At 40.3% G+C, this 26,914-nt stretch overlaps 1 protein-coding gene across 3 annotated transcripts in view; it reads left to right on the forward strand.

Moving 5' to 3' along the window:
* SLIT3 (slit guidance ligand 3) overlaps positions 1-26,914 on the forward strand; it is a 468,178-nt gene that overhangs the window by 247,149 nt on the left and 194,115 nt on the right. For all 3 annotated transcript variants that reach the window (XM_042025380.1, XM_042025382.1, XM_042025381.1), the window contains one exon: positions 15,279-15,350. In XM_042025380.1, the coding sequence (XP_041881314.1) occupies positions 15,279-15,350 (72 nt within the window). The remainder of the gene's footprint in view (positions 1-15,278; positions 15,351-26,914) is intronic.

Here is a 26,914-nt window from a genome sequence, read left to right on the forward strand (position 1 = left end):
TACATTTGTTGAAGATTTCCTGCAGCATTCATCTATGATTGTCAAAAGGAAGTTTTAGTCTAAAAAAAGAGATAGTACTGGTTTTAATTATGAATCTAAATAGCTTCATAACCAGAGTGAACTCTGAATTTACATCATTTTTATGATAGCCACACCATTCCAGGTTTATTGATTTTGTCATTTGCTTCATTACATTTAATGCAAACCTTTTGTATGAAATTATTCCGGTGCTGTGCTGGCCACGGAGAGGTCAGCGTGTGCAGTCTCTAGCCAAAACAGCACAGCAATATCATTTTAGTGCAGACTCCATGGATATAAGGGGGGTTGGAAATACTGTCCACCAGCAGAACAAAGTTTGCCTTTTCCTCTTGACCTTCCCAGCTGGACAAAGTTAAAACCACAGCTTGAGTTGTCCTTTTTTCACTCTTCTTTTCTCTCCCCCTGCGTTTCGCTTCAGCTCTTTGGTGACGAATGTCTGTTACTGGAGAGGAAAAGGGTGTTTGGGGGGTGGGTTTGGGCAGAGCCTGCAAGTTCCCTGGCAGTGCCAGGCTGTGCTGGGAATGGCCTGGCAGCACCAGCTCTGTGCCCAATGGAGATCTCCCAAAGGAGGTGGTCTGCAGGGAGTGCTGATCTCCTGCTCAGAAGCTGTTTTGAAGAGCCACTTGCTTTTTGGCTTTCAAGGCAGAGACACTGTGTGTCTGAGGCCTCCAGTTTTTTGGACATTTCACTGGGATTAAATTCTGATATTTCATTTTGTAAATAGGCAACAGTGTGCCAGGATTTGCTGTCCATTTTAATGGGTCTCTGCCCATGGCAGGGGAGTTGGAACTAGATGATCTTTAAGGTCCCTTCCAGCCCAAGCCATTCTGTGATTCTCTGAATAAAACTTCTTGAGTTCTTAATTAATACTGCATCACTTTTTCTGGATAACACGATTATTATTTTTAATGTAACTTCATTTTAAGAAGTGTTGAAAACACTATGCAAAACAGGTAGGTAAATGGATCCTTGTTTTCCCAGAAGGCAATGACTTAGGCTCAAAAATTAATTTCAGTAATTGATTGGGGGACTTGATTTCCTGCACCATTCTTCCTTGACCTTGAAATGAGATGGATATCCCCCTGCTTTTGACCCCAACTCTTAACTCAGCTGCAGCTTTTTTTCCTGACCCAAGCCCTCAACTCAGCTGCAGCTTTCTGTATGAGAGCAGAGCTGCCTATTTAAAACAAGCCTGTGCAGCTTCTTGCCACATTTAGAGCCCAGAAGGGAATGATTATATTTTTCATTCAGTGATTCAGTCTGTTCCATGACTTTGCTATCCTGCAGTTGGGTGACTCCATGAGATAAAGTGTAGAAAAACAAAGCCACCTGCAATTCAATTCAATACAAAATTGATATGCCTTGAAAGAAAAATATTAAACTGTGATGGTATAACTGTATTGTAGAGTTTTTTCATCACAAATTGTTTTTATAAGAACATATGCTCACTGTGTTTCAGCAAGGGATGTTATACAGTCCTTTTAAACAGCTCAATTGCCGCATCACTTGAAAATTTCCTCAAAAGAAGTTCAGATCATGTAAATCCTACATGGATATTAAGAAGATCCTATGGAGGATCTTTGTTTTATTAAAAAAAACCCTCACTGTTTTTGCTTGGATCTGCAATGTTTTCTTCCTGTATAAAATAAGGATCTAAATCTGAGTAAAGCACAGAGGGAATTCTCAGGCACTCAGATATCTGTTATGAGATTAATAGAAATAAAGTTGATTATCTAGGTGCAAATCTGAGAATGGCTTTAGTATAATAGCTTTGAGGTAGGCAAGAATAAAACCCCTTTTGTTTAAGACCAGATGACACAGGGTGAGTGGAGACAGCAGCAGTGGGAAAGGCTGTGAGATGATTGTCTCATTTGTACAACTGATTTCTGCTACTGAATATCATTTCCCTCCACTTTTTTTTCCTACCAAAGGCCTGTGGGATCTAATTTTGCTTTTGTTTACCCTTTGGTAGTCCCATAAATGTCAAAGAAACAAATGAGAGAATTCCATCTTCATGTGGAAGTAACCTCTGCTCCAGTCTTTTGTGGGTTTCTTTAAAGCTCTTTTTGGAGTTATTTTTCCAACTCGTTGAGCAGCACAGTAGCACTATGGTAATGTGCATACCCAGCTTGTCCGAGGTGCATTTGCACACTTAGGATTCTTCTTCCTTTCTCTTGTTTGACTAGGGAAAATGAGGATTTTGGAATTGTTTATTTGAAAGAACAGGAGAGTTTCATGAATGAACGGTCAAGATTATTTCCCTATATAAATTCTGCATCAATATCCTGTCAATCACAAGTTGCTTATACGGCAGTCATGATATGTTAATGCTAGAATATAGAGTGGTGCTTTTCCAAAAACACCCCAAAAAAGCCCCAACCCGAACCAAACCTACAAACCCTAGAATTTAACTCATTTGAAGAGATAAGAGATATATTTGGGCTGTATATAAACTGTGATGTGGTGCACAAGAAATCTTAAAGCAAATTATTTGCATTACGATGCCCATAAGCAGTTCTTGCTGCATTTCCAGGAGCCCAGTAAAAAGCATCCAGCCTGCCTCTCAGGGCAGCAAAACAGGACTTTTTCATACACATTAAAAATGGCATTTTGTGGCATGGGGTGCAAAATGGAGCTTTCTGGTGTGAAAATTAGTTTTAGAAATGCGATTGATTTTTTTCCCGTTTTTTTTCTTCTTCCTTCTACTTTTTTTTTTGGTGACCTTTCAGTAGCCCTGTATGCAAGTTTCACCCTTGAACCTACTTTATTTTGTATTTAATTTATATTCTTAAACTCAGGTCATATGCAGCACCAGCTATTGATTAGATCCTGCTTTTAAACCCAGTCTTACAGGGAAGATGACTGCTGCAAAGGGGTCAAGTGGTTTGCCTGAAATAATTCACTGAGTAAGGGGGGCTCACAATTATCTGAACCATTTGAGTGGGGGTTTTTTGTTGGGTTTTTAGTTCGGTTTTTAGCTGTCTGCCTGCAGCTCTCACTGCTTTTCAGAAATGTGGTGCTCTCCCTTCCTGAGGAGCAGCTGAAAACATAATTAAGGGTTAATGTTCAGGCGGGGAGGGGGAGCAGCCAGCCCTTCACAATAAGTTGGGCAATAAGCAGCTGCTCTCAGGAGAGTGACTGAGAAGGATGGGAGAAATGTCCTGTGAAGCCAATTGTTCAGGTATCCTCTTTACCTACTTACAAAAAAATTACTGCTTTGATTGCAAGAAAGAAAAAATTGGGGCTGGGCTTTTTTCTGGCCATTTTATTTCAGCGCTGTCAGGTCTGAGTATGAATTAGGTTTTTGAGGTTTTGTCTAAAGGGTCAGGTAAGGTGACTGGTATGTTCTTGTGATCCAAACTTTCTGCCTAATCCTACCTGGGAGTACAAGTTTTCGTGCACGTGGCGTCCTTTTTGTCATGACAAACCTGGCAGAGGTAGCAGCTGTCTCTGTAAGAATGTGTTTGTGGACTAATGTCAGGAAAAAATACTTATAAAAATATACACCACCTAGCAAGGAAATTTCAAAGTCATCTGGATCCATTAATTTTTAAGATCCTTTGATAGTGGCTTCAAGTTTGTAAGGCTTGTAGAATCTTTATTCAATGGCTAGGGAGTAAATGTGAATGAACATTTCAGAAATGTAAGCATTTATATTTAAGAAATCACAATGTCTAGGATGACCTGAAGGTTGTTTTGATGATTTCAAAATAAAATATTTTTCTTTAAAAAAATTTTAAAAGTACAATTTGCAGAGAAAAATATTGAAGTCTGTGACTTGCAGGAGGTTCTGTACATAAACCTGCCTCTGCAATATTTTCTGTTGATATCAGAAGTAAGGTGCAAAAATTATTTAATAATACTAACCATATTTCTAATAGTAAGCCATCTTCTATCCATATTTTTGCCTTAAAATTGGGCATGCAGTTTTCTCATGATGCTGTTTTTACCAGTTTTTGATGACATAATTCTTTCACATTTACGTTCATTACAAGTCCTGCATTTATAGATAAGTGCAGAGTGTTAAATCACTCAAGTCCCCTGCAAGATGGAATAAATCCCTTTGGAGGTGACCTATCCTCCTGCTCTTGCAATGTGTGTTGTCTTGGGATTACGGTTGTCCCTTGGTACTGGGATTTCTGAACTGTGATGTTTCAGCTCCTGGGTCGAGTTATTCCTTGCCCAGCAGTTTATCTCTTCAAAAGATTGGCAATCCACAAGGAAAGCTAAAAGACCTCAGCACCTGTAGCTGATTTTCAGTTCTCCCCAAGAATTAAGCTTTTGTGAGGGTATCAGGTACCAGCAGGGTTTTTGACGATTTTTTTCCCTTTCAAGCACTGCAGTCCAGTAAAACACCAGTGCTGCTATACATCTTTTACCTATATCTTTATAAAGGTACTTTGTGGCAGTAGTGACATCATCAGTAATTACCTATTGCACAGTGTTCAGCACTTTTGAAATGAACTCTCCCTCCTCCATGTTTTATGTTAGTATTACCTGTCCGAAGGCCAGAGAAGAACATTTTAATTTGGAAATGATGTGGGTTAGTGGAACTGGAAGAGATGAGTTCAGTTCCTGAAATTTTGTAAAACCTCATGACACTGCTGACAGCTCAGGGGAGGAGGAATAAATGTATTAAGGGGTGAGGGACTCAAATGCTGAAGTCATCCCATAAATGCCAAAAATAGATGGATGCCATTTGTTTTTATGAATTAAAAGAAACAGACCTATGGTTACATGTAGGTGGAAAGAAACTCCCTGGTGAATATGCACAAGAGTTGTCACATATGCTCCGTGCCACGTTTCTGAAGGATATGTGGCAGTGCCACATTGATTTGGTAAAACATTGTTTGGGAAGTTGAAGATCTGCTAACAAAAACTGAATGCAGTCATCCAAACATATTGGGTGCTTATGGTTCATATGGGCGTTCAAATAGAACATTTGTTCCAAAATGCTCGTAAACATAAATCTGCAGGATGGATCGCTGTCCTTACCCCCAGTGACAAACATTTCACAGATGACGTGAATTTGGCTGCCTTGAAAGCAGTGAAGCAAAACGGCTTTTTTTGTCAACTGTGATCCAGTTTGCTGTTAATTCCAGAGCACTTTTCAAAGTATTTAAAAATTGTTGTAGTTACTAAGTGCCTAGATAACCAAGAAGAACATTGGTTTTGGTTCCCATTTAATCTATCAGGTAACTTATTTGTTTTGGTTCCTACAATCTTTTTTTGGGTTTTCTTTTGTTTTACTTTCTTAGAGGTTCCTTTTTTCATTCTAGAAACTGGTTATTCTTTCAGAATGCTTCTTGTTCTGGTTAGTTCTTTTAAAGTGTTGGAGGCTTTCATTTGTTAGGTGCAGGTGTTTCACTGACAGCGTAGGTGAGTTTGGGAATTGTTCTAGACCTGGTGTAGACAAAGGAGTGTGGTGGCAGAGGGGAACACAAGTCACAGAGGCATAGCTGGTGTGGCATCCTCAGGAATATGTCATAGGATGATTAATTTGGATATGGACAGCTAGTAAGGGAAGAGGAATAGGTCTTCAGGTTCGTGTTCAACTGCCCAACAAACACTCCATGTCCATGAGTGGACCTTGGGAATGGGGATAATGAAGGATCAGCTGTAGGCTGGCCTGCTCAGGACTCTTGCTTGCAAGACCTCATTGTATGTGACAGAATAGCAGAGTTTAGTGCTTACTGAAGCCCTTTTTCACTCTTCTTAGTCTAAGGGAAGTGTTATTTGCTTACTCATCTATAAATACATGTATATGTAACTGCCTAAATTACATATATAAGCACACAGAGTCCTCAGAGAAGTGCAGAGTACTATTTTTATAAACTTAGTAAAAATATAAATAAGCATATAAAAAGCACACAGCAAGATTTCACCCTTTCTTTACAGTTTTTGTAGTATAAGCAAGTAATGCAGCAACCCAAAGCACATATTGTGTTAACTTATTTGTTTGAAATCATGTAGCAGAACAAGCAAATTTGGGGCAATGAGGTATAGAGTCAGACTGTAAGAAGTAATTCCAGTGGGACTCTGGATGGGGAACTGGATTTTATTGCCTTGAGCATGAAGTTTGATGTAAATGCCTTAAAGGCTTGTGAGGTTCAGGCTGAATTCCAGTGTCTCTCTCCCTCAGCACAGACTCATCTGAACTCATCCATACTCTTATCTAGAATTGATTACAAGTTGGCCACAGCTCTGACTTGCAAAATGGGATGTGATGCTAAGAAATGACAAATATAAAGACTTAAAATCAGAGGATCGAGGCTTTGCAGATGCATTGAAGCAACCACTGGAAAACAAATTTCAAAGGTTTTTACAGTATCTTGCCAGCCCTGTTTTGTATCAGTAAGAGGGTAACAGCACAGGGCTGTAGTTACATGAGGTACTTGGGGCTGCTGCTCTTCCTCAGCTGGCCTGAGAAATCATGTACCAGCAAAGCAGAGAAATGGTTAAGAGTCAGAATTTGGAGCTGCATGTCATTTAGGAGCATTTTTGTGTTAAAAACGAAACCTCTGACTTTGATAATACCCAGGCAGGCCATCAGTGAGCAACACAGAACTGTAACTAAGCCAAATGGCTCCTTGTCTTAAGGTAATGGAAAACACTTATACTTTTGTTGGTTAGTTTGTCAGTGGCCAATTTTACAGCAGAAATTACTAGAATGGGATAAATTCCATGTCTCAGAAGCAAACTGCTGTTGCCTGATCGGTATAGAAGAAAAGGGGTAAAACAAAGCAAAATCCTGGAAGCACACCCTCCAACCCTACTTTTCATTGTCTGGAGTGCCACTTATTTGTCCTACAATACAAACCCACAGCTGTGGTAAAGATGAAATGGCCTGATTTGGAACCCTTAGGAAAGCTTCTGAGCCTGTGTTAAGCATGGTCAGTGCTGGAAGCCCCTATCAGAGGGATTTAAAATTGATGCAGTATCTTGAAATATGTAATTTGTGAACTGTCCTCCAGCAGCTGTGGGAGTTGGTTGAGGAACTGAGTAGGACCATGTCAAAAAAAATCCCCCAATCCAAAATGGGATGTGGAGATACCCAGAACTGTGATTCCTTTTCCAGCTTTAGCTGGCTATTTTTTTATTTTTAAACAGTCTGATAAAACAGGCTTTGATTGAAAACTTATTGGTGTGTTATACTAAGAAACCACCATTTACAACTGCAAGCTGTTAATTGGATATTATCCACAAGTTTTTAATATTCATTTTCTAACCAACAACAAAAAAAATAAGATTACCAAAACAAAAAAATGAACTGTTTTGCCCACATTTACCAGCCATGCAGCAAGGCAGACACTCTACCATGACTTTACTCACAATATCACAAGTCATTGTATGACTGCAGGTGATAGCATTAATCTAATGTGATATGGGATTTCAGAGAGGACAGATGTCTGGAGATCGAATGTCCAGATTTCCTTTTGCTCTGTTATCCCCCTAAACCTGTAAAAAACAGGCACTTCTGGGCCTGGCCCTGGGCACGTTCACCTTCCCTGCTCTGCACTCACCCTCTGCCACAGCCTCTATGCCCCACGGCGTTTTCATGTTTGCTGCTCAAGTCCAAGCTTCTCAAAGGCAGAAGAGCCTTAATTTTCCTCTCAAACCTGAGTTTTGTAAGTTATTAAACATAAAAATGTGTCAGCAATGACCACCACCAGAATTAACACGTTAATTGTCCCTGTTCAGTAATCTCAGGGTGAGCTCTGCGCGTTCCTGTGCAGCCGGCACGGGCCGGGCTCGCGGGCAGTGCCAGGGAAACCTGCAGTGGTGTCCTCAGGGCAGCAGGAATGTCACCCATGCCCAGAACATCTCCTGTCCAGTGCTGTGGCCAGGAACCAGCAGAGCACTAACCCTGCCTTGTTGTGTCACACTAGAGAGTTTCTTGCAGCCCTCTGCCCTACTGAGCCCGTTTCCGAAATACCGGTGGCTCCAAAAAAATTTTGTCTTTGTCAATAATACACATTTTAATAGGAAGGGATGGAGCATTTGGGGTCTTTCTTTTTAAAGTTTTGGTTCTGTAATGGATTTGTTACAGCACGGAACATACGCACGGAATGATTTTAAGGAGAGAACCCAAATCCTGGTTGATGCTGCCGTATTGATCAGCAGTAACAGCTCGCCTGTGGGGGCTTATTTGTTTTGCCTTGGAAATGAGTGTGACTTATGTGCTGTTGGTTCCATATAAGTGATGCCATGATGGTGCACGAGCCTGTGTAAACACCAGCCTTGCTCACAGGGCACATCTTCTGGGCAAGGTTCAGGGGTGCTGCTGTCCTGGGGTCAGGATGGGGCACGGGCAGCCAGACCCTGCACACTCGCTGTGCCTGTGCCTCCCTTCCCTGCCAGAAACACCGGAGAGGAGGGAGGGGCTCAGGGTGTGATGGAAGCAGCAGCCACAGATAAGCAGAGGTCAGACATCACTGCAGGTCAGGGGTGGAAGGCAGCAGTTCCTGTTCCACCTGCAGCAGCTGGGTGGATGGAAACACCTGCAGCTCCTCCGTCTCATACTCTTTGTAAATTACAAATTTCTACTCTTTATTTAGATTAAACAACTGCATATTTTTTCTATGGAGGTACCTCGCTTTCAGATTTTCCAGTTTCGTAATACAGCCCCTAACGATATGATTTCCTGTTAATATTCCTAATCTGATTCCCTAGTATGATTTTCTGTTAATAAGGTCACTGCTTAGTAACATTCTGAACTAGAACTTTCCCTTACGTGTGGTATTTGACACTTGTCAACTGAACATAACAATAAATAAAAATTTAAATAAGTGCAAACCTTCTAAAACTGTAAAAAACATCACAGTAAGTAACTTTCATTTTCTCAAACACCCATTTTATCTTCCTCATTTCTTCCCCTTTTCCCCTTTGGGGCTATGGCAGAGGAGAACAACAGATGGTTATCAGTCAAGAGTAACTAGGGAAACGGCAAAACCTGCCCCAATTGCTATGGAGACAGCCATTTCTGTGCTTGGTATGCACTATTTGTTACATCAGCAACCAGAGAGAGTTAAAAAAAGAAAAAAAAAATGTTCTAAAGCACCTGGTATTGAAAGGAAATCTCATGTTTGTGTGTGTTTGTCCTTGTGGCAGGAGTAGTCTCCATGTTCGTTTGCCACTCAAGTTTTGCTCTAAGCTGATATTTCGGTTATTTTTGACAGCAGCATTTTGATTTGTGAGTTAATGTAATACAAATAGAGTAAATACTTAATACTTTTGAATAGTCTGCAGAATAATTATTCATAAGCAACTCTTGCCCTTCAAATTCCTGTCTCCTTGAATTTAACAACCTGGCAGCACAGGTTGGGTATGAAAACTGAAGACAGAGAATATGACTTTACCCAATTATTTCAGGCAGATGAGCTGTTTCTGCGCAAAGCCTCAACCACAGCTTTTGGCAAAATCACATCCTTGGGAAAAAAAAAAGGAATTTTGGAACACTTGTAAAAATCTCAGAGTGAGATTGCAGCTTGATCACAACAGCTGTATCAATCTTTTAAAATTTTCTAATATAAGCAAGCTCTTATAGAGTGATTTTAGTGTAGCATAAATAGAGTAAAAATTAAATGGAAAAAATGCATTAAAAGCTAGTTTGAAAGAAGTTGACGTTATTTCAATTTAATTGAATTTAATATTACTTCAAAGCACCATCTTTCCCCATTTATTGGGTCTTCCTTATCAATTAATACAAGGATAAGGACTTTAGTTTGGTATGTGAGAAATTTTAAATAGGTATGTTGGTGTCACTTTCCTTAGGTATTTTAATATTCTTGAAGTTATGTAAGGGTAATAAATGTTATAGAGTGTCTCTCTAATTCTTACAGGTTATGGAAGAACTTAAATACTAGAGTGCAAACTTTACAGGAAAGGAATAACATAGAACCAGCAAGTCTGTATTAGAAATGAAATGAAAAAGGAAATGGAAGGGAAAAATGTTGTCCAAAGAGAGGTTCTTTTGGACATACAGTTGGCAAAATTATTTCTTTTCTAAAAATGATTCTATAATAATTTACAGTGAATTTACCTTCCTGTGAAATCACTATTGAAATCTCTTTAAGTATTTTGGTGATGCAATACCTGTAACATGGATACTCTGGTTAAAAATGCAAGTCTTTCATTAATGAGGAAATGGCTTCTGCCTAATTTTTTATCTACAAGTGTAGATACAATCTGTAACAGTAGGACAGCAATTTTATATCAGTAACAGTAGAACCTTAAATATGCAACTATTATGACACTGGTTTTTTATGCTAAATGGGAAAGATGAGAAAGAAATTTGAACAGTATATATTACAGTAGTCATTAATACTGGCTTTTATTTAAATATTTAACTAGACTTTGAGCAAAATATAGAAAGAGGTTATAGTAATTTAACTACTGTCACAGTATAATTAAAAAACAGATTAGCACTTGAGCTTTGCAGTAGGCTTGGTAGTGTTTGAAAATGGAAAAAAAAAAATCCCTCACTGAATAAAGTACAAAACACTGGTTATAAACTCCATTATTTTTAAATGTTGATGCTTGAAGGGCCTCTTCTTTGTGAATGTGAGTATAGCTAATTACAGAAAAGATGCTGAAATCTCTACTTATATAGTTGGTGTGCTGTAAAGAAACCTTGCTAGTAATGCAAATGGAGGGTTTTAAGCAGAAACAGTTTTTTAGTGTTAATAAAAAATTAGTTTATTTCAGTTTCAGTAAATTTCACCCTGCATGAATTCAATTCTTTAATGTTTTAGAATAGTTTTGTGTTTTAAAAAAAAAATTAAAGCTAGTAACATGATAAAAATTATATCAGCTTTGTTGCTGGGGATTTTTATCTCTCAAATGCATTTGTAAATTAAATATTCCGTATTGTTGTGAGCAAAACCTTCAAGGCTCGGTATTTAAAGGATTATTTCAAATGGCAAAAGAATATATCTACATTGTAAAACCATATTCCTTCTTAATAGTATTTGAAATGTAACTCTTATTTATGATAGATAATGCACAAGTGTAAATGGATAAGCCAGAGTTACACTCTGTCAGGGAAAAGGTGTTTTAAACATTTGAAGTGGCATTTTAGGCAAGCCATAGATTTTGCTGTGATGTAAATCTGTTAGGATGCAGTGTTATGTCTCATTTCTTACAAAGGTGATTTGTGTCTAAGTTTGGGTTTGTTTTTTTCTTTAAAACATAAATTCTAAATTTTATCAATCAACTGCATATAATGCAGTCACATCATTTTCCTGTTTTTTAATAAAACCCAAGAGCAGTTATTGAGTCTACATTAGAGCCAAATTACAGTAATACTTATGGCTTTATGTATTATAGCTCTACCACATGAAAAATGTCTTTTCCTCCAAAGACTTTTATAAATTCTTGGATTGTTTATAAGCATTTGTGTCACACTCCACCTAAATCCCATTTGCCCATTCAATACTTTCCTTGCTTGAGTGCTTTGCTCTGTTCTCTGAGCTCTTCTGGTATTGCTCGTCGTTATCTCTTGGCATTGTCTGGTGGCTAATTGCCTGTCACGGAGATCTGGGATCCCTGGAGCCTCCTAGGTGGGGTCAGGGTGGATAATTCAATCTCAGGGGAGCTGCTGGGTTTCCCAGGCTGGGATCTCAGCTCACTGAGTTGGAGCAAGGACCTGTTCTGACAATGCCACCCAGCCCAACTCCAGGCTTTGGGTCTGCCCAACTCCGGTGCTTTGTGTCTCATGCATGAGAGATTCAGCATTTAACCCAAACACTTTGCCCCAAATAGAAGTTAGTTATCTATGTAACTCAGCAAGATTTGAAGGTGTCACACAGCTCAATTACTGTGATTTCATTCATCCTTCAGTGGCTCAATATTTCTGTGTGAGAACGTTTTTTTCCATCAGAGGCAGTAGAATCACTTGGTAGGCTTAGATAAAGTCTGAGCTTAGTGCTGCATTCCTTCAAAAGGCAGAGTAAATGCAGGTATGAAAAGTGATTTTGTCCATGTAATTTTAAAATTGCATATTAAATCTGAGTTTGTGTTGTCTGACCTTTTGCCACCAGTACATTGCACTACTACATGCATAACAACCCATTTGTAATCTCGAGGAAAAGATTTTCTAGAAAGGGTATGAGTGCTGACAAATAGAGGTGGCATTTAAATCTGAATCAAGGCTTCTGCAACCCAAGGCCATTATTTAAAATTTACCTGTAAGGCTGGAGCAGGTGAGATGTGTCTCAGGTAGCTGCCCTGTGCTCCGTGTGCCTGAGTGCTCTGTTCAGAATGCAGTGATGGAGAAACAGGAGCAGTGTCACATGTTCCTTAGGGAAATGTAGGTTCCACCTGTTCTGAAATGTTGGGGTTTTCCTCCTTTTTTCTTTAAGTTGAAATTTTACCTTCTCTGCATAGGATTAATTTTATTCAAGTTAGATGTTCTCCTCAACAAATGTTAGGCATGTTTGTTCAGCCCCTTGAGGAGCTGCATGCACAGACTACCCACACTGAGTGTGTGAGCTGGCTGCTAGTCCACATCACAGGGGGTTTGTTTTGTCTTCACAAGTGAAAAAAAATGTGCTGATCACCTTGGCTTTCTGTAAGACTTAAGATATTCCCAAAACTTTAAATTTAACACTTTGTCTTGGAAGGAGGACATTTAAACTCTCAAATTTCTAGTCTTGACTGAACCACTCACCAGGGTGCTGTACAGATGCAGAGAAATAGGATTTCCAGCTCTACACACAGAGAAATAAATGGGGAGGCAGAGGGTCTTAAAACCAGCCATGCCTAATTTTAAGACAACTAGCAGTTCTCTTCCTTTTGAGAAGAAATTCTCGTGTTTCAGTGCAGATGTGAATGTGTTGGTGTGATAGATACCAAGAGACACGAGCACTGTGACAAAGGAGCATTAAATATGTGAGTCTCACCCCAGAGACTGTGAGGGATTGGTTCACGGGCCACAGAATCAGGATGTATCACTAATGAATATGTTCCCTATTTACTGATAGTCCTGCTAAGTGTGTGTCTTCTGAGCATTGAGAGGTTTCCCTTGCTGTGATCCTGTGCATCGATCACACAGACTGAACCTGGTCGTTGGCAGTGGCATGACTGGACCTGTGGAAATATGATTAAAATAGTCATTATGCTTTTTCAACAAAAATCAATGTATGAGAGTAGCAGTTTTTTAAAAAAACAATACCCACCTAGGAATCCCTTTAATCAGAAGGCTTTGTGAGTAGCACACGGGGTTTATTTACTTATTTTAGTGTATTTGTCAGAAAAATCAATATCATAGTATAACTCCAATAAAAATGGTGTAATATATAGTACTTCCCGTAGAAGGAGCGGGAGAGGTGATTCTCAAGTTGAGGCTCCTTTCTCCTCATCATGTTCATATCTGCCAACCAAGCTAAGTGTAAAGTATTTAATCTTGCAGACAGCACTGCATTTAACTCGTTTGGGGTTTATTCCTCTTCAAAATGCACCATCCTTTCTGTTTCAGCAACAAATTTTTGTCAATTAAACAGGGATATCAGAACAAGGCACTCAGCAGCCAATGGTCTTCTCAGCAGTCAAAACCAGAGAGGTTTTAGGATCTTTGGTAGGTCATCAGAGAAACAGAACATAAATATGTATGTATACATTTACCCAGATATGTATATATGCTGTGCATGAACTCCTGCACACAGAAAAATCCCTTTTGGAGGTCTGTACATCCCAGTGTCTGTCAGTATCAGAGACATCACTGAAGTTTGCCAAATTCAAAAAGTTCTCCAAAGTGAGCGAATGCTACGAGAAACCTTAGGTTGGGCTTTATGCTTCCAAAGGTTTTTAGCAGACCTTAGAGTGTGAGTGGGTTTTCCTGTATTTAACTCACATAAAATATGATGTTCATTGATACCAGACTACATCACAAAGGGTAAGTTTCCATAGTTGTCAAAGATGTACACATCCAAGATGCTCAATGTCAGCTGATCAAACTCAGTGCTTTGCTTTATTGTTGTATAATAAGAGAATTGCTGCAAATGTCTATTTAGACCAAAAATTAGATACAGCAAATAATTGGAAAGTAGTTGGTGAAACTATACAGCCATATTATACATGGGTGTAATATATTTGCTATAGTTACATATATATTTTTTTAAATAGAAAACAGAAACTACAGTGTAATATTTGTATCTTTGTTCAAGATATTTTACACAAGCAGTACAAAGGTCTCTGCCTCACCAAATCCAAAGTTTATGCTGTGCAAATGGCAGTAACATATAGAGTTAGGAACTTGCATCTATTTTCTCATGAAATGCAGATATTTTACTTGCATGTGACTAGATATGTAATTTTATTTCTTTAAGTGTAAAATTTAAGGGATCAGATGTCAGAAAATGTAATCACTGAATTTTAAATTACAACTTTAATTCTTTTAAGCAAAAGAGACAGATGTAGCTGTCCTCCTGTATCCACATATATTGCAAAATACATTTAAATCATGCACGTACAGGGAGACAAATGAGAGAACACCGCCATCCAAATATTAAATTACACATTTTGAAGCAAAATAGTGTTTTAAGTGTACATGTGTATAATGCTTTTTGTCACTGGATTGCTCTCCCTGATGCAGTTAGACAGAATCTGTATTTAGTCAGAAATCTTTCAATAGAAAGGGCTACCAGATGGGACCAGTAACAATGCAGAGAGGCATTGAACCACCACAGACATTTGGTGCTTAGAATAATAAAAAGACTATAAAATTAGATTAGTTGAGTCTAATTTGGAATTGGTATATTCCCTATGCACTCTCACAGCTCTCGGGTAGATAAAGCCTGGAGATTTAGTACTGTCAGGACAGAGGACTCCAACTTCCAGTAAAAGAAAAAACGGCATTCTGGGAGGTCACGGAGGGCAGCCCAGTGACCTCCAATGATTTACAGGCCTTTAGCTTAATGAAATTGTTTCAGTGACATGACGGTAAAAGCTCATAATGGATTGGATGCCCTAATGTAATGAAATTACTCCCTTCTGCCTTAAAAAAGAAAAAAAAAAAAAAAAAGGGGGGAAAAAAAAAAAAAAGGCGCAATTAATATTTACTGAGACCTGACAGGCTTCAGTGTGCGGGAGCGTGCAGCGCTGTCAGACAGCCGCGAGCAGCCCCGAGCAGCGTGGCAGCTGAGCAGGCGCTGCGAGGGGGTGGAGGGACACCTCGGTGACGGGGAAGCCCCAACCTGGTGCTCGGAGCCAGCCTTCATCCTCTCCCTTCCTTTCTGCAGGCAACTGGACAACAACCAGATCAGCTGCATCGAAGATGGAGCCTTCCGAGCCCTGCGCGACCTGGAGATCCTGTGAGTTGACTTGAGCGGGGCTGGGGCGGTGGGGGGGTGGCTGTCCCCGTGCTGCAGTGCTGGCGAGTCTGGGGGCTCCACAGCCTCCCTGCCCACCTCAGCAAGTGCAATCTCACACTTACCCCGGGCTGGCGTTATTGCTAATTAAACCACAATAGACGACTTCTGCGCTGCCGCTCGTGAGGAGCGCAGAGATTGCTGTGCTCGCTGCTGCGTGGAGCAGATGGGGTTCAGCAGCATTCCAAGTGTGTCCGATGTGTGATCCGCAGCCAGAAACCTGCCCGGGGCTGCCCAATGCCGAGCAGCGGATGGGTAACAGGTTCATGGGGAGCAATATTATGAGGTATGTGACTGCTGCCCTAGACAAAAAGCTGTTTCAAAGGTGTTTGGTATATAAGAGGGAGGAGAGATGGGCTCTTGGCAGGCTTGTTCAGTGCAGTCATTGGCTTTTGGGGAGGATCCTTCTCTGAGGGCTGAAATAACACCACGTTGTGCTCTTCACGTACCACAAACTTTACACATAGGCTGTTAAAGCAGCAGCACGTACTGAAAAAAAGGTTTTGACAGTGAAATCTGACTCTAACAGGGAAGCAGCACATTAGATTTAGAGCACTGTCATTGTAAGGTAAATCCAATATTACCCTGAACTTGGTATCTGAGCAGATAATTTGCTTATTACTAATAGTTACTCGTTCAGTTAAAGACCTTTTCTAGAATAGGTTTTCACTACAGGAACTGCTATAAAGCTTTCCTGTCACCCGAAAGTAATTCTGCAAAGCTGAGTGTCAGTACTCGTGAAAGCACATAATTCAGAGCCAAAATGGAGGGGGGTGGGAAGAGCACGCGACCCCTCCAAAATTCAAACCCTCGTCATCTGCCGTGAGTTAATGCGAGAGCAGCCCTGACCCAGTGCACAGCTCCCTACAGCGGGGAAGGCCTGCCCAGGCTGCTGCAGAGCTTGCCCTTAAATTACATGGGATGAAACAGCAAATGGTAGGTGGATAAAATAAGCACCTGCCTCAGACACTCCTGGCACCTGGAGACGCAGCAGAGTCACGACATTGCCTTGGGCTGCCGAGAGGAGGAAGAACAGCGGGGGCTGGATAGGCAGCCCTGTGCCACACAACACAGGGGTCTGAACACATCTGGTAATACACAGGATTGTTCCCAGGGGCTGGATCTACCTCGTACTGATGCTCAAAGTACTTCTGCCTTCAGAAGCTCAGCCTTCTGAGGGACCTTGTGGTGGCTGTGTCTGTCACAGCTGAGCTGCCCTCTGTCCCCCCAGCTGGGACCCTGATGTTGATCAGATAGTATGTGTTGCTCATATTGAGCTAGCAGAAGGTTTCTGCAGAGTTTTTTGTCTGGTAACTTATCAAGAGTATTGTTTGAATTCTGTAGTAATAGCACTTTTCAGGAAAAGTAATGTGTTACCACTATAAAATTTTACTTGTCTGTCAGATTGGTGAAAGAAAAGAAGAAAGGGGGGAAAAAAAAATGAACTCCTCTAAAACCGGCTTTCTTTTTTTTTTTTTTTGATGAACTGATTTTCTGTATCTGCAGAGGGTGAATCAGTCCTCCACTGACAGCAGACAGAGCTATAACTTTCACTAAATAGGCTGGACAATAAATGGAGCCCTTTTTTGCAATATACTGAGTTCTGCAGGCTCTGCAGAAGTTGCTGGGAATGCTTTCCTTCTCCCCAGGATGTAGTAAATGCTGAATTAGTTTATTTACCTCTCCGTTTTAACTGGTTACTTCTATGCCAATTATTTGTGGGTGGGAAAAGATGAGGATATATAAAATAGATCATAATCAGTTTTTTAGCGCATTTTTAATTTTCAGTACAGACACGCTGCTACAGGAAAAGAATCAATATTAATTCTAAAAGATGAGAAAACAGATTGATAGTATCTATTTCTAAACTTATTTTTCTTGCAGTCACAAAATGTGAGTTTTATACTTCCAGCCTAATCTGAATTTTTTTCTTCAAAGAAAGTCTGAGAATTTAATCTCTCTATCAAAATAAATTTGCTAAATGCCCCAGAGAATATCATATCTTCAGTTGTAAAACAGTCAAAAATGTTAAAATTGAAAACGATCTGAACCATCAAAGAACATTAACAGGTAAAACAAAATTTCAACATTTCAAACCCACTGTGTATTTTATGCAGATATATTTTAACATATAATTCAATATGTAGAAAATATTTAAGGATTCTTGCAAAAAAAAAACCTAATTATGTTTGAACAGTTTACAAGAGCACCAAATAATGTATTTCTTCTTTATCTTACTGAAATCTTGTGACCTTTCTGATATTCAGTGTTCCCATTCCTGCACTTTTCTCCTCACACACACCCTGTCTACAGACTTCTAAATTTTGTCTGTAAGTCGGGGCACAGCCTTGCTCAAAAAATAAACTAAGAATACTTTCTTTAGAAACACTTTGGTTTCTGGATTGCACGTTTCATTCACCTTGAGCTCCTCAAGAAACATGACTGCAAGGAGCTTGGTGATTCAGTAGCTCTAGGAAGAGAAGGAATTTTTGTGCAGTTATCCTTCAAAATGCAGAGCACGCCATGGTCCGTGTGACTTATTTCTTCTTATCCACAAGTTGTTTTCATTTGCTATTCTCATTTTCTTGTTTTGTGTTATAAATATGTTCCTGTACCAACAAATAGCACAGAGGTAGAGATGAAAACAAGACTGAAATTTGTGCCTAATTTGAGTACTTGGTGTGGTGCAGGGAGTTGTGAACTTCAGCTGCAGCTTGGAGCAGCCCAAGGCGCCGACTGCAGCTCCCAACGCAAACGGGCTCTCGGTCACTTCTGTGTTTAGGAGCCTCTGTGTTTCAATGCCACGAAAAGTGTCACTGATTTTATGGTCTGACCCAATGCAGGTGCCGAGTACTACTGCTGACTCTGAGTTTTGGGTTAAAAGATGCAAAAATGTGGAGTATAAAGTGCTTTGGTGCATTCTCTTGATTGTCTTTGCCTGTGCAGCAAGTCGAAAATAATGTCTGGGAAATGACCAGCAGAACTGATGGGCTTAAACTTCCTGTCCTGGTATTTCTGCACTGGGGCTGGCTTTGTTCATTCTTGCCTCAGATTTTCTGTGCAGATTCCCATGAAGGGTTTGGTTTCTATCTGTTGATAAAATAGGAAATTTTTCTTGTTGACAAATTCCTGTGTCCGCTTTTTATAAGACGATAAAACACATTTCAGTGGGTTTGGTCTTGCAGTCCAAGACATAGAAAGGTGTGTGCAACAACTGAAACAGCAATAAAATGCAAAATGGGCATGTATTCATAAATGAGTGGCAGAAGTTATTAACTGTCTTATGACTTGTTGGCATAGAAATGCGCAGGAAAGTTGAAGAAAATTGGTGTAAAACCTTTGCTAACTAAAGATTTTTGAGTAGGAGAAGGTTTTCTGCTCTGCTTAGTTTTTACTTATGTCCTGTGGCAATATCTGGCAATAACAGTATTATTGAGAAATATCTATTACTGTAGCCACAAGTATGATTAAAGGTTATAAAAAAAACTCGAAAGAAAACCAAACCAAAAACCCAGAGTAGTCTGCAAAATGATTAGCCAGTATTCCTTATGGTGTGTGACAATAGTTTATATGGCGTGTTTGTATAGTTTATAGGTTAGAAATTAGTCCATAGTTTTATTTCCAGATGCCCAAAATTATGAAGGATAGGAGGTAAAAAACTTCTAAGGCTCAGAATTCCACCTCCAGTCTCTTAGGATAGATGAGTAAAAGAAATTATCTTCAAGGTGGTTCAACAAGCTCAAACTGGAAGAACTAGTAATATTGACTGCCTGAGCATACTATTGTCATTAGACTGGAAGGGCTGAAGCATTTTTCTCAGTAAGAAACAGAACTCGGTTTAACAAAAAGCCCATTAATCTATTTGTCATTGTTTTGTCTCTCTGGGGTAACTGGAAAACTGTGTGGTGGCATGGGAGTTGTACCATGTAGACAGCAGAGAAAGAATTATGAGTCAATGTTGACAACTTAGGTGGAGTATTTTCCTTTTTTTTATATTGTAAAAGCTGTTTTTCCTCCTGCTTTATAATGATAGCCAGAGGGTCCAGAGCTTGAACACATTCTGTTCGTTGCATAAGATTTTATCATACCAAGAGCTAATCCTAGGAGGTCTGTGGGTAGTACTTCTGTTAAAGAAGGCAAAGGAGTTCTTGCAGTACAGAGCTAGTACAGAATGATTTGGGGGTTTGTTTGTTGTTAGCCACATTAATTGTAGGTCTTTCATATAATATGTCTGAGTCTGAAAATCCTCCCTCCTGAGTTTCACCTGCTTTTGGAGTGAAGGAGCGCTGGCTCTGCCGTTGAGTCCATAGCCGCAGACTACGCGCTCAGGGACTCACCATTCCACTTTGGGTGCCTTAGTGTGAAAAATCATGCCAATTCATCCACAAGTACTAAGAAAAAGGTGCAAGTATAGTCATCCAAATATCTGTGACTTCAGTTCCAAATGAGTCCTAAATATATTACAAATATTTTTTCTTCTGATTGCAAAATGTCATAAAGGTAAAGAAAAATGCACCACCCTTCCTTTCCCAAAATCTTAAAGCAATAGGAGAAATTTAAATTGTTCTGTCAAGTATTTGTATGCAGAACCTTTTCTCCCCAAATATTTCTGCCACACTCTTCTTCCTGCTCCATGACAAAACCACAGAGCTACAAGGGCTGTGCCGGTGTTTTCGAGCTCCGATTCGGCCCCGAGCCGTGTCCGGCGGGACACAGCTGGTCTGTCACACCCTGCAGCCCCAGTTCTGTGCATTGTCTGCCACACCCAGCCATTGCAAGCATTTTACCAGTGGGTAAAAATCGGGATTATTCCTGCTTTCCTTGTTTGGATTCAATGTGTTCCTGTTATAAACAATTCTTTCATAAAAGGTTTGGTCTGTACAATTTCTAAGGGAGATGTCATGGATGAGTGTGCTTATAATGCACACTGCCTTTTGTCATAGCAAACTTTTAAGAACTTTCTGAACATGAATCAATATTTTGTGCTACAGCCAGGATTTAATTGTTTCTAGGGTTGCCTCTGTGTGCTGAACACTCAGTTATATAGTCAGTTTTACTTATTTGCAAAATGCTATTCTGGGCATGTCTTAACTAGATAGAAGATTTTTATTTGCTTTCACAACCTGGAGAGACAGGGAGCGAAAGTCATGACATAATTCTAAATATATGAGATGTCATTGCTTAATGAAAGCCTGAAAATGCCACACAAATGTGATTTCCTCCTCTATTTTGCTGGAAATTATGATCGGTTGAGGCAATCAGGATCAAATTTGAACTCTGTAAATTATGTTCCTATAACTGATACCAAAATGCCGAAATATAATAATGAAAATGAGAATTCTTTGTCAAATGATGTGCATAGCTAGTTTACTTATACTTGAGTGAAAAATAAATTATTGCAGGTTTTGGTTTATATTTTGTTTGGGTTTTGGGGTTTTTTGGGGGGTTTGTGTTGTTGGTTTGACTGGGGTTGTTTTTTTTACCCAAGGGTGTATATTAGCTCAAATGTATGTAAATTAATAAAAGCAGTTTAAAATCTTTACTTATTTCATCAGTCAACATGTAAAAAATTACACATGTAATAAAAAGTAAATGTAAGGGAGTAACCATTGGCAGTGTATGAGCAATTGAAGTATGAACCTGCTTGGTGAAATTGAAAAACAAGGAGTTTGGCATTTCTAAGAGTATCTGCCGTTTTCTATGTTGAACTTGTCTCTCAGACAATCAGGTTATGCCAGAGGAAGGACAACAGTTGGTTTGGCAATACAGAAATGGTGTGTGCAGAGTACAGAGGTGTCACTAGGCAAGTGGGAATTTCAATTTCTCTTTGTTATTTATTAGACTGTCCCTTAGCTTCTACTCTTCCCATTCCTCCTGCCTCCTGTATCACTGTCGGTCTGTAAAGGAAGGAGAAATGCTCCTGAGGAACCTGGCTGTGGTTACTACAAGGTTTCAGTTACATAAATCAGAGATAAGATTAACTACAGAAATGCCTTTTTTTGGATGAACTTTTAGAAAGTAGAGTGCCCCCCTCAGTGGACCCTAGGGAAAGGAGATGCATAATCAGCATAACGAGTTGACGGAGGGAAGATGGGGTGCTTACATGGTTGCTTGATAAGAAATGTTTTTATTTGCTGATGCATGTCCATGGGAGATCTGGTGTCCCTGCTCAAGATGTGGAAAGGAAATCTGAGATAACCTCTGTTGTACAGCAGATTACAAATGGGAGGTTGGAAGTACAGCATGGTGAAAGGAACACTATCCAGATGGCACCATGGTGACAGGCTTTATATCAAAGACCAGCCGAGATAAAATAAGAGTGGCTAAGAGAGGGTCTCTGAAAATCACTGATGCCTGTTACAGATGTAATGTAACTCTCTCTTTATGGGGAGAATATATTTGCATAAATTCATTGATCAATGATTTTGCTAATCCTGCTGTATTCCAGGCATGTCCTTGCAAATTGATGAACATTTCTATCAGTCCTTGGTCCAGATGCTTAATTATGTTACATATTTAGAAAAGATGGATTTTTTCCTTCCTGGAGCATATGTAGTAGTAGAATGCTGTGCTCATTCTCCTTCCCTGCCCCATTAGGTTGGAAGGCTTTTTCCCTTTAAGAATAGCCTGGAGCCTTGCAGGCTGCAGAACTTATCAAGATAAGAGCAGTGCCAGGTTAGAATTATTAGTTTCATGAATCACTGACCAGTATGCTTTTTGAGGAAGCCCAGCTTTATGGGTTGTGGCATTTAAGCCCTTCCTTGGTGCTGCAGTCTCTGCTCCGAGAGATTCCAAAGTCAAAACTCCAGGAGAGACAGGATTTCTGGCAAACCTTCTCTCCCATGATATTAATTGTTTCATTTGCATGCTCTGCTCATCTTGTGACCTGCCCTCCCTCCCCTTTGACTAATATAGTTTCTTCGTCAGTAATATAAAAGATGTAGAACAAGCATTTTGACTGTTGAAAGTCAAATGAATGTGAACGACTTCATCCAGAGGACACTCAGATGTGTATTTAATGCTGATGTGCAGCTCAACACCTTAACCAAGAGCTGAGCTGAGGACTAGGATGGGAATAAAACTCCTTGCTGATGAAGTTGAGGTGATGACACAGTTCTGACGGCACATGACAAGTTCAAGGTAGATGAGCAGCCATTCTGTGGCGTACTTTGCAGTTCACTGTTTCTATGACTCCCCAAAGCAGCAGGATGACGATACTCTGGTAGCTGGATGTGGTTCTGTTGGCATCGATACAGCTCCGTGGCTGGGGGGAGGCTGCATGTGTGCACACCACAGGTTCCTTTGATAGCGCTGTCAAATATCCCAGGATGGCCTCAGCCCTCCTGTGACGCTGCTCGGGGTCCAGAGCTGGTGGTGTATGTGGGAACTCCTGCTTCCTCTGGGCTCAGTCACAACAGTGAAAAATGATCATTTCAAAAAACGTTTCAAAACACATAACTGTTCCCTTCTTTTTTTCTGTGTCCAGCTAAAGGCATTGTTTGTGACCAATAGGGGGGTAGATGGTTTGTCTTTCTTAGAGGTTGCTTTTGTCCCTCTGCTGTGCTAAGTACAACATAGACAAAAGCTCTGAGCTGTAGCCAGTCTTTATTCAAGGGAGGGCTCAAAAGCCTGGAAAGAGAGAGTAAAACTATGATGGGAGCTCTGTATACCAGGATTGAGCTCCCAATTCAAGCAAGATGTCTGTAGCTGCAGGGACCAGGGTACTGTGCATTACATATTACTGGTATTGTCCAATATTTTTAGCTAGGACAATAATATTGTGCCTGTAATAAATTAGAAATCAAATCAGAAATATGTAGATAGCTTGGAAGTGCTTGGAAGTGAAGTAGATAACTCTATCTGCACCTGAAAAAAAAATGCATTGGTAAAAACTGCGTCTGATCTAAAGATCAAATAGGGTCTTTTTTCTTGCTGTTCAAAAGGTTATGCATGTAATGTAGGTATGTATGTGTGCAAGTATATGTGATGATGAGAGCATTTTTAAATTAAGGTTAAATCAAGAAAAATAATTTTTAAAACTTAAAAGAAAGCAATAAGATTAATATAAATTAGATTTTATTTACTTAGCTTATCTAGTCCTGGGTTTAGGAAAAAAGAAAATTTAAGAGCTGCTTTAAGGATGGAAGTATAAAATAATGTTGAAGTCATTTGAAGACAAATAATCACAATTTCTATGTTAATTAAGTTATCATAAATGAAGCAATTTCTTGTTAACTGGTTCAATATTTTTGAAGCAGAATTACATTTCTTATGTTTCTATTTTGGGGTGAATAATCTGAATGCATTGTTTTTAGTCTTTACGAGCAATGGATGACCATGCTTGGGACATCTGCACATCCTTAGAAACAAATCTAAAAATGCTGTAAGGCCATCCAGAAACCTTTGTTATGATGTACCATGTTGCTCTAGTGCTTTAGAGATACCTGAGAAAATAGGTTGGTCAGTTGGAAAAGCATCAATGGCTACATAAAGCCATTGAAGGAAACGATGTTGTTCAGTTGTGCCATTAAGTTTTTAAAATTGCTTGTGATCCCTCTTGTCTTCTCAGCACCGGGTGGGGTGAGGCTTCTTGGTCTGCAAGCACCAGACTGTTGCTCAGTTTATTTGAGGGTAAAGAGAAGAGAACACTGTGGAAGCCAGGCTGATGGCTGTGCTGGAGGGCTGAAGCAGCACAGGCCGGGCAAGGTCTCTGTTCACCACTAGAACCATAGGTTGTGTCTGACACCAGACGGGCTTTGTTGGGAGAAGGGAGTGTGGGGAAGCAGCCCTGGTTCATGGCTTTCAGCGCTGGACTTGGCTGCTGCGATCGATAAATTGCCGCAATGCAGCATCTCTGCGACGGCGCCTTGGAGGCCGCGAGAAGCCCCCGTTGGTGCAGGAGGCGGTTGCGGGCTGGGCGGGCTCTGGGGAGGGGGAGCCCACGCCGCAGCACCCGCGCTTCCTACTGGCTCCTTGGGCAATTCCAGTGGTGTCTTAAAAGGGTTGGGTCCATCTCATCTGCGAGACATCCCATCTTCCCGTCCGCGGGAAGGGCGTTAGAAGCCAGGTGAGGCACTCCAGCCAGTCCTCAGACCGAAACGGGTAGGACAGACCCTCTACAATGGCAGGTATATTTTATTTTTGGTGCATGCAGATATTACAGAGAAACAGCCATGTGTGAAGAACTGTTGATTCCTTTTATTTAACTACTGCTCGCGCTTGTAGAATATTCCTGAACAGATCATGGGTGCATCGAATTTTTTCTGTGTATATTTTATTTTGCGATTTTTCTCTCTGTGGACTGGAGGCAAATGAAACACTGTGAGTATTTGCTATTCAGATTGTTACGGTTTCTTAGCTGTATTGCATGAATATAAGCAGGTATTGCTGCTTCTTATGGGCAGGTGGAGTTTGGGAGTAACATAAAAATTGGAAAGATAGGCATTTTTAAACGTACTGACCTTTTTCTTGTGTGATACACACAAGCACTGTCTAATGCCTTATTAAAATAAAATCCTGATGGAAAGCAGATCCCTTTCCAGCTTCACCAAGAAACATATAATTGCCCTTGTCTAGAAACTACGTCTAGTCTTCGTTCTTTCAAAGCATTTCTTTCCTCTATGAATGTAAGTTTTCTTTAATAACTGTTCATATGTGCAAGTGTAAATTCACAGAATGCGTGTATCACACATCCCCTATTTCATTCATGTGGATTTATATTAGCCTGAATATTAGCATTAATTTCCAGCATGGACAAATTGCAGATAGGGGCAACACATATCGTTAGAATATAAAATTATTCCGCAAATACCTTCTCAGTCTCTTGCACTTTGGGGAGGCAATTTTGGTAGTTAAGGTGAAGTGTTCCCTCTTTAAAAGATTTGTTTGTTTTCCTTCCTCTGCTGTCCAAAGCCAGGAATTACCTGTGTGGTTCTGTGCCGCACCATGCCCATTGTCCTCTTGCTGGAGCCATGGAAGATCTCTTCCTGCTGCTCTCTCCCAGTGGCAATGCCAATGGCCCTGGGAACTGAGGGGCAGCTGAGACACTGAAATCAGAGTGGCTGCTCTGGCCAGAGCAATAAGGGGCGTTATTTTGCCTTCAGGACCTGCTAGTTCTGCTGTTGGAGGAAAATTGAACCCAGGGATTCTGGCAGCCCCCTCTCTGTGGATTCCCATTGCTGCCTCTTACAAGGCATTGGTAAAACCTTTTACACCGACATTTGGCTAAACTGCCAGTGCTGTGTCACTCATGGGGTTGGTGGCTCGTCCCTCTTTGTTCCCAGCAGGCAGCGCGGGCCCCGCAAGCTCCCGCAGTCGCTCAGGCGCTGCCGCATTGCGGCATTGAAGTGGCCACGGGCTGGCACAGTGACCATCCCAAGGAGACTGAATATTGCCACAGAGCCCTGACAATGGGTGCAGAAGTCCATTTTTGTCACTTTCTCTACCTCGGAAAAGACAACTGATTTCTCTCTGCCACTTGGAATGGCTTTTCTGTAGTTGATGTGTTACTTGGAGGAGTATGAAAGGTGGTGTTCACTGTGAGGGGAAGGCTGTCAGAACAGAGTCTTTTACCATAAAGCTGTAGCATTAAGGCTGCAGTGTGCTCAGGACAAGACAAATTAAAACATGGCTTTGAACAATGATACTGTTCCTTTCTGATCCAATGTTAATCAATTTCTTCAGAAGGTCTTTTGGTGAAGTCCTGTAAGAAAATAGTAGCACTCAGCTGACTGAATGCTGGAACATTTTACCTTGGAAATCGCCATCATTAAAAGCCATGAACCTGAACAAATGACCAAAGTTGCTCGCTCTTTTCAAATTTTGGAGTTGAACCGTGTTAATTTGAATTGGATTGTGTTTGTAAGGCTGCTTCAGCTTCAGAAAGGACTAACCCGTTAGGACTAACCTAAACTAACAGTTTAGGCAGGGACCTGAGAAACTGTTTTATTTTGCTGAGGAGCTGATGCATCAAACTTAAGGTTTGTATAATCTGACTTCATGTTGTTGATTCTGTTTCATCTTTTCCATAAATTCACTCTGGTAGGCTTTCAGACCTCTGTATGCATTGAGAACCCAGTCCTGTTTCCACTGGGTTTGTCAGGAGCAGCAAAGAATCCGTAAACCACAGTACCTGGTATGCGTGCAGTTGGGTGACACCAAGAGCCATGTTTGGTATGAGAGTATAACGTAAAAAAAAGAACCAAAGCCATCTCTACTTAACAGTGAATTTATATGAAAGTAAAATAATTGTATTTTAGGTTTATTGTATTAATTCATTGAACAAGAGATTTTCAAATGAATCTACAAAATAAAATTTAGGGGAGTTTAAATGGAATGCAATTATATTTTTGATTGCTGTGGCTCCTGCAAAAATCTGTGCCTAAATAAATGGATTGCAGGGACTAGATTCATTCCCTGCTGAAATCAGCCATGGGATTTGCTCTGGCTTCAGCAGGCATTGGTCTGTGTATTATAAGAATTGGACTCGTTCCCAGTGGTTCTAGGCA

This window comes from Corvus kubaryi, unplaced genomic scaffold (assembly GCF_017639235.1).
Source record: "Corvus kubaryi isolate FWS band 111438036 unplaced genomic scaffold, C.kubaryi_AGA036_p1.0 37270, whole genome shotgun sequence".
NCBI classification, from domain to species: domain Eukaryota; kingdom Metazoa; phylum Chordata; class Aves; order Passeriformes; family Corvidae; genus Corvus; species Corvus kubaryi.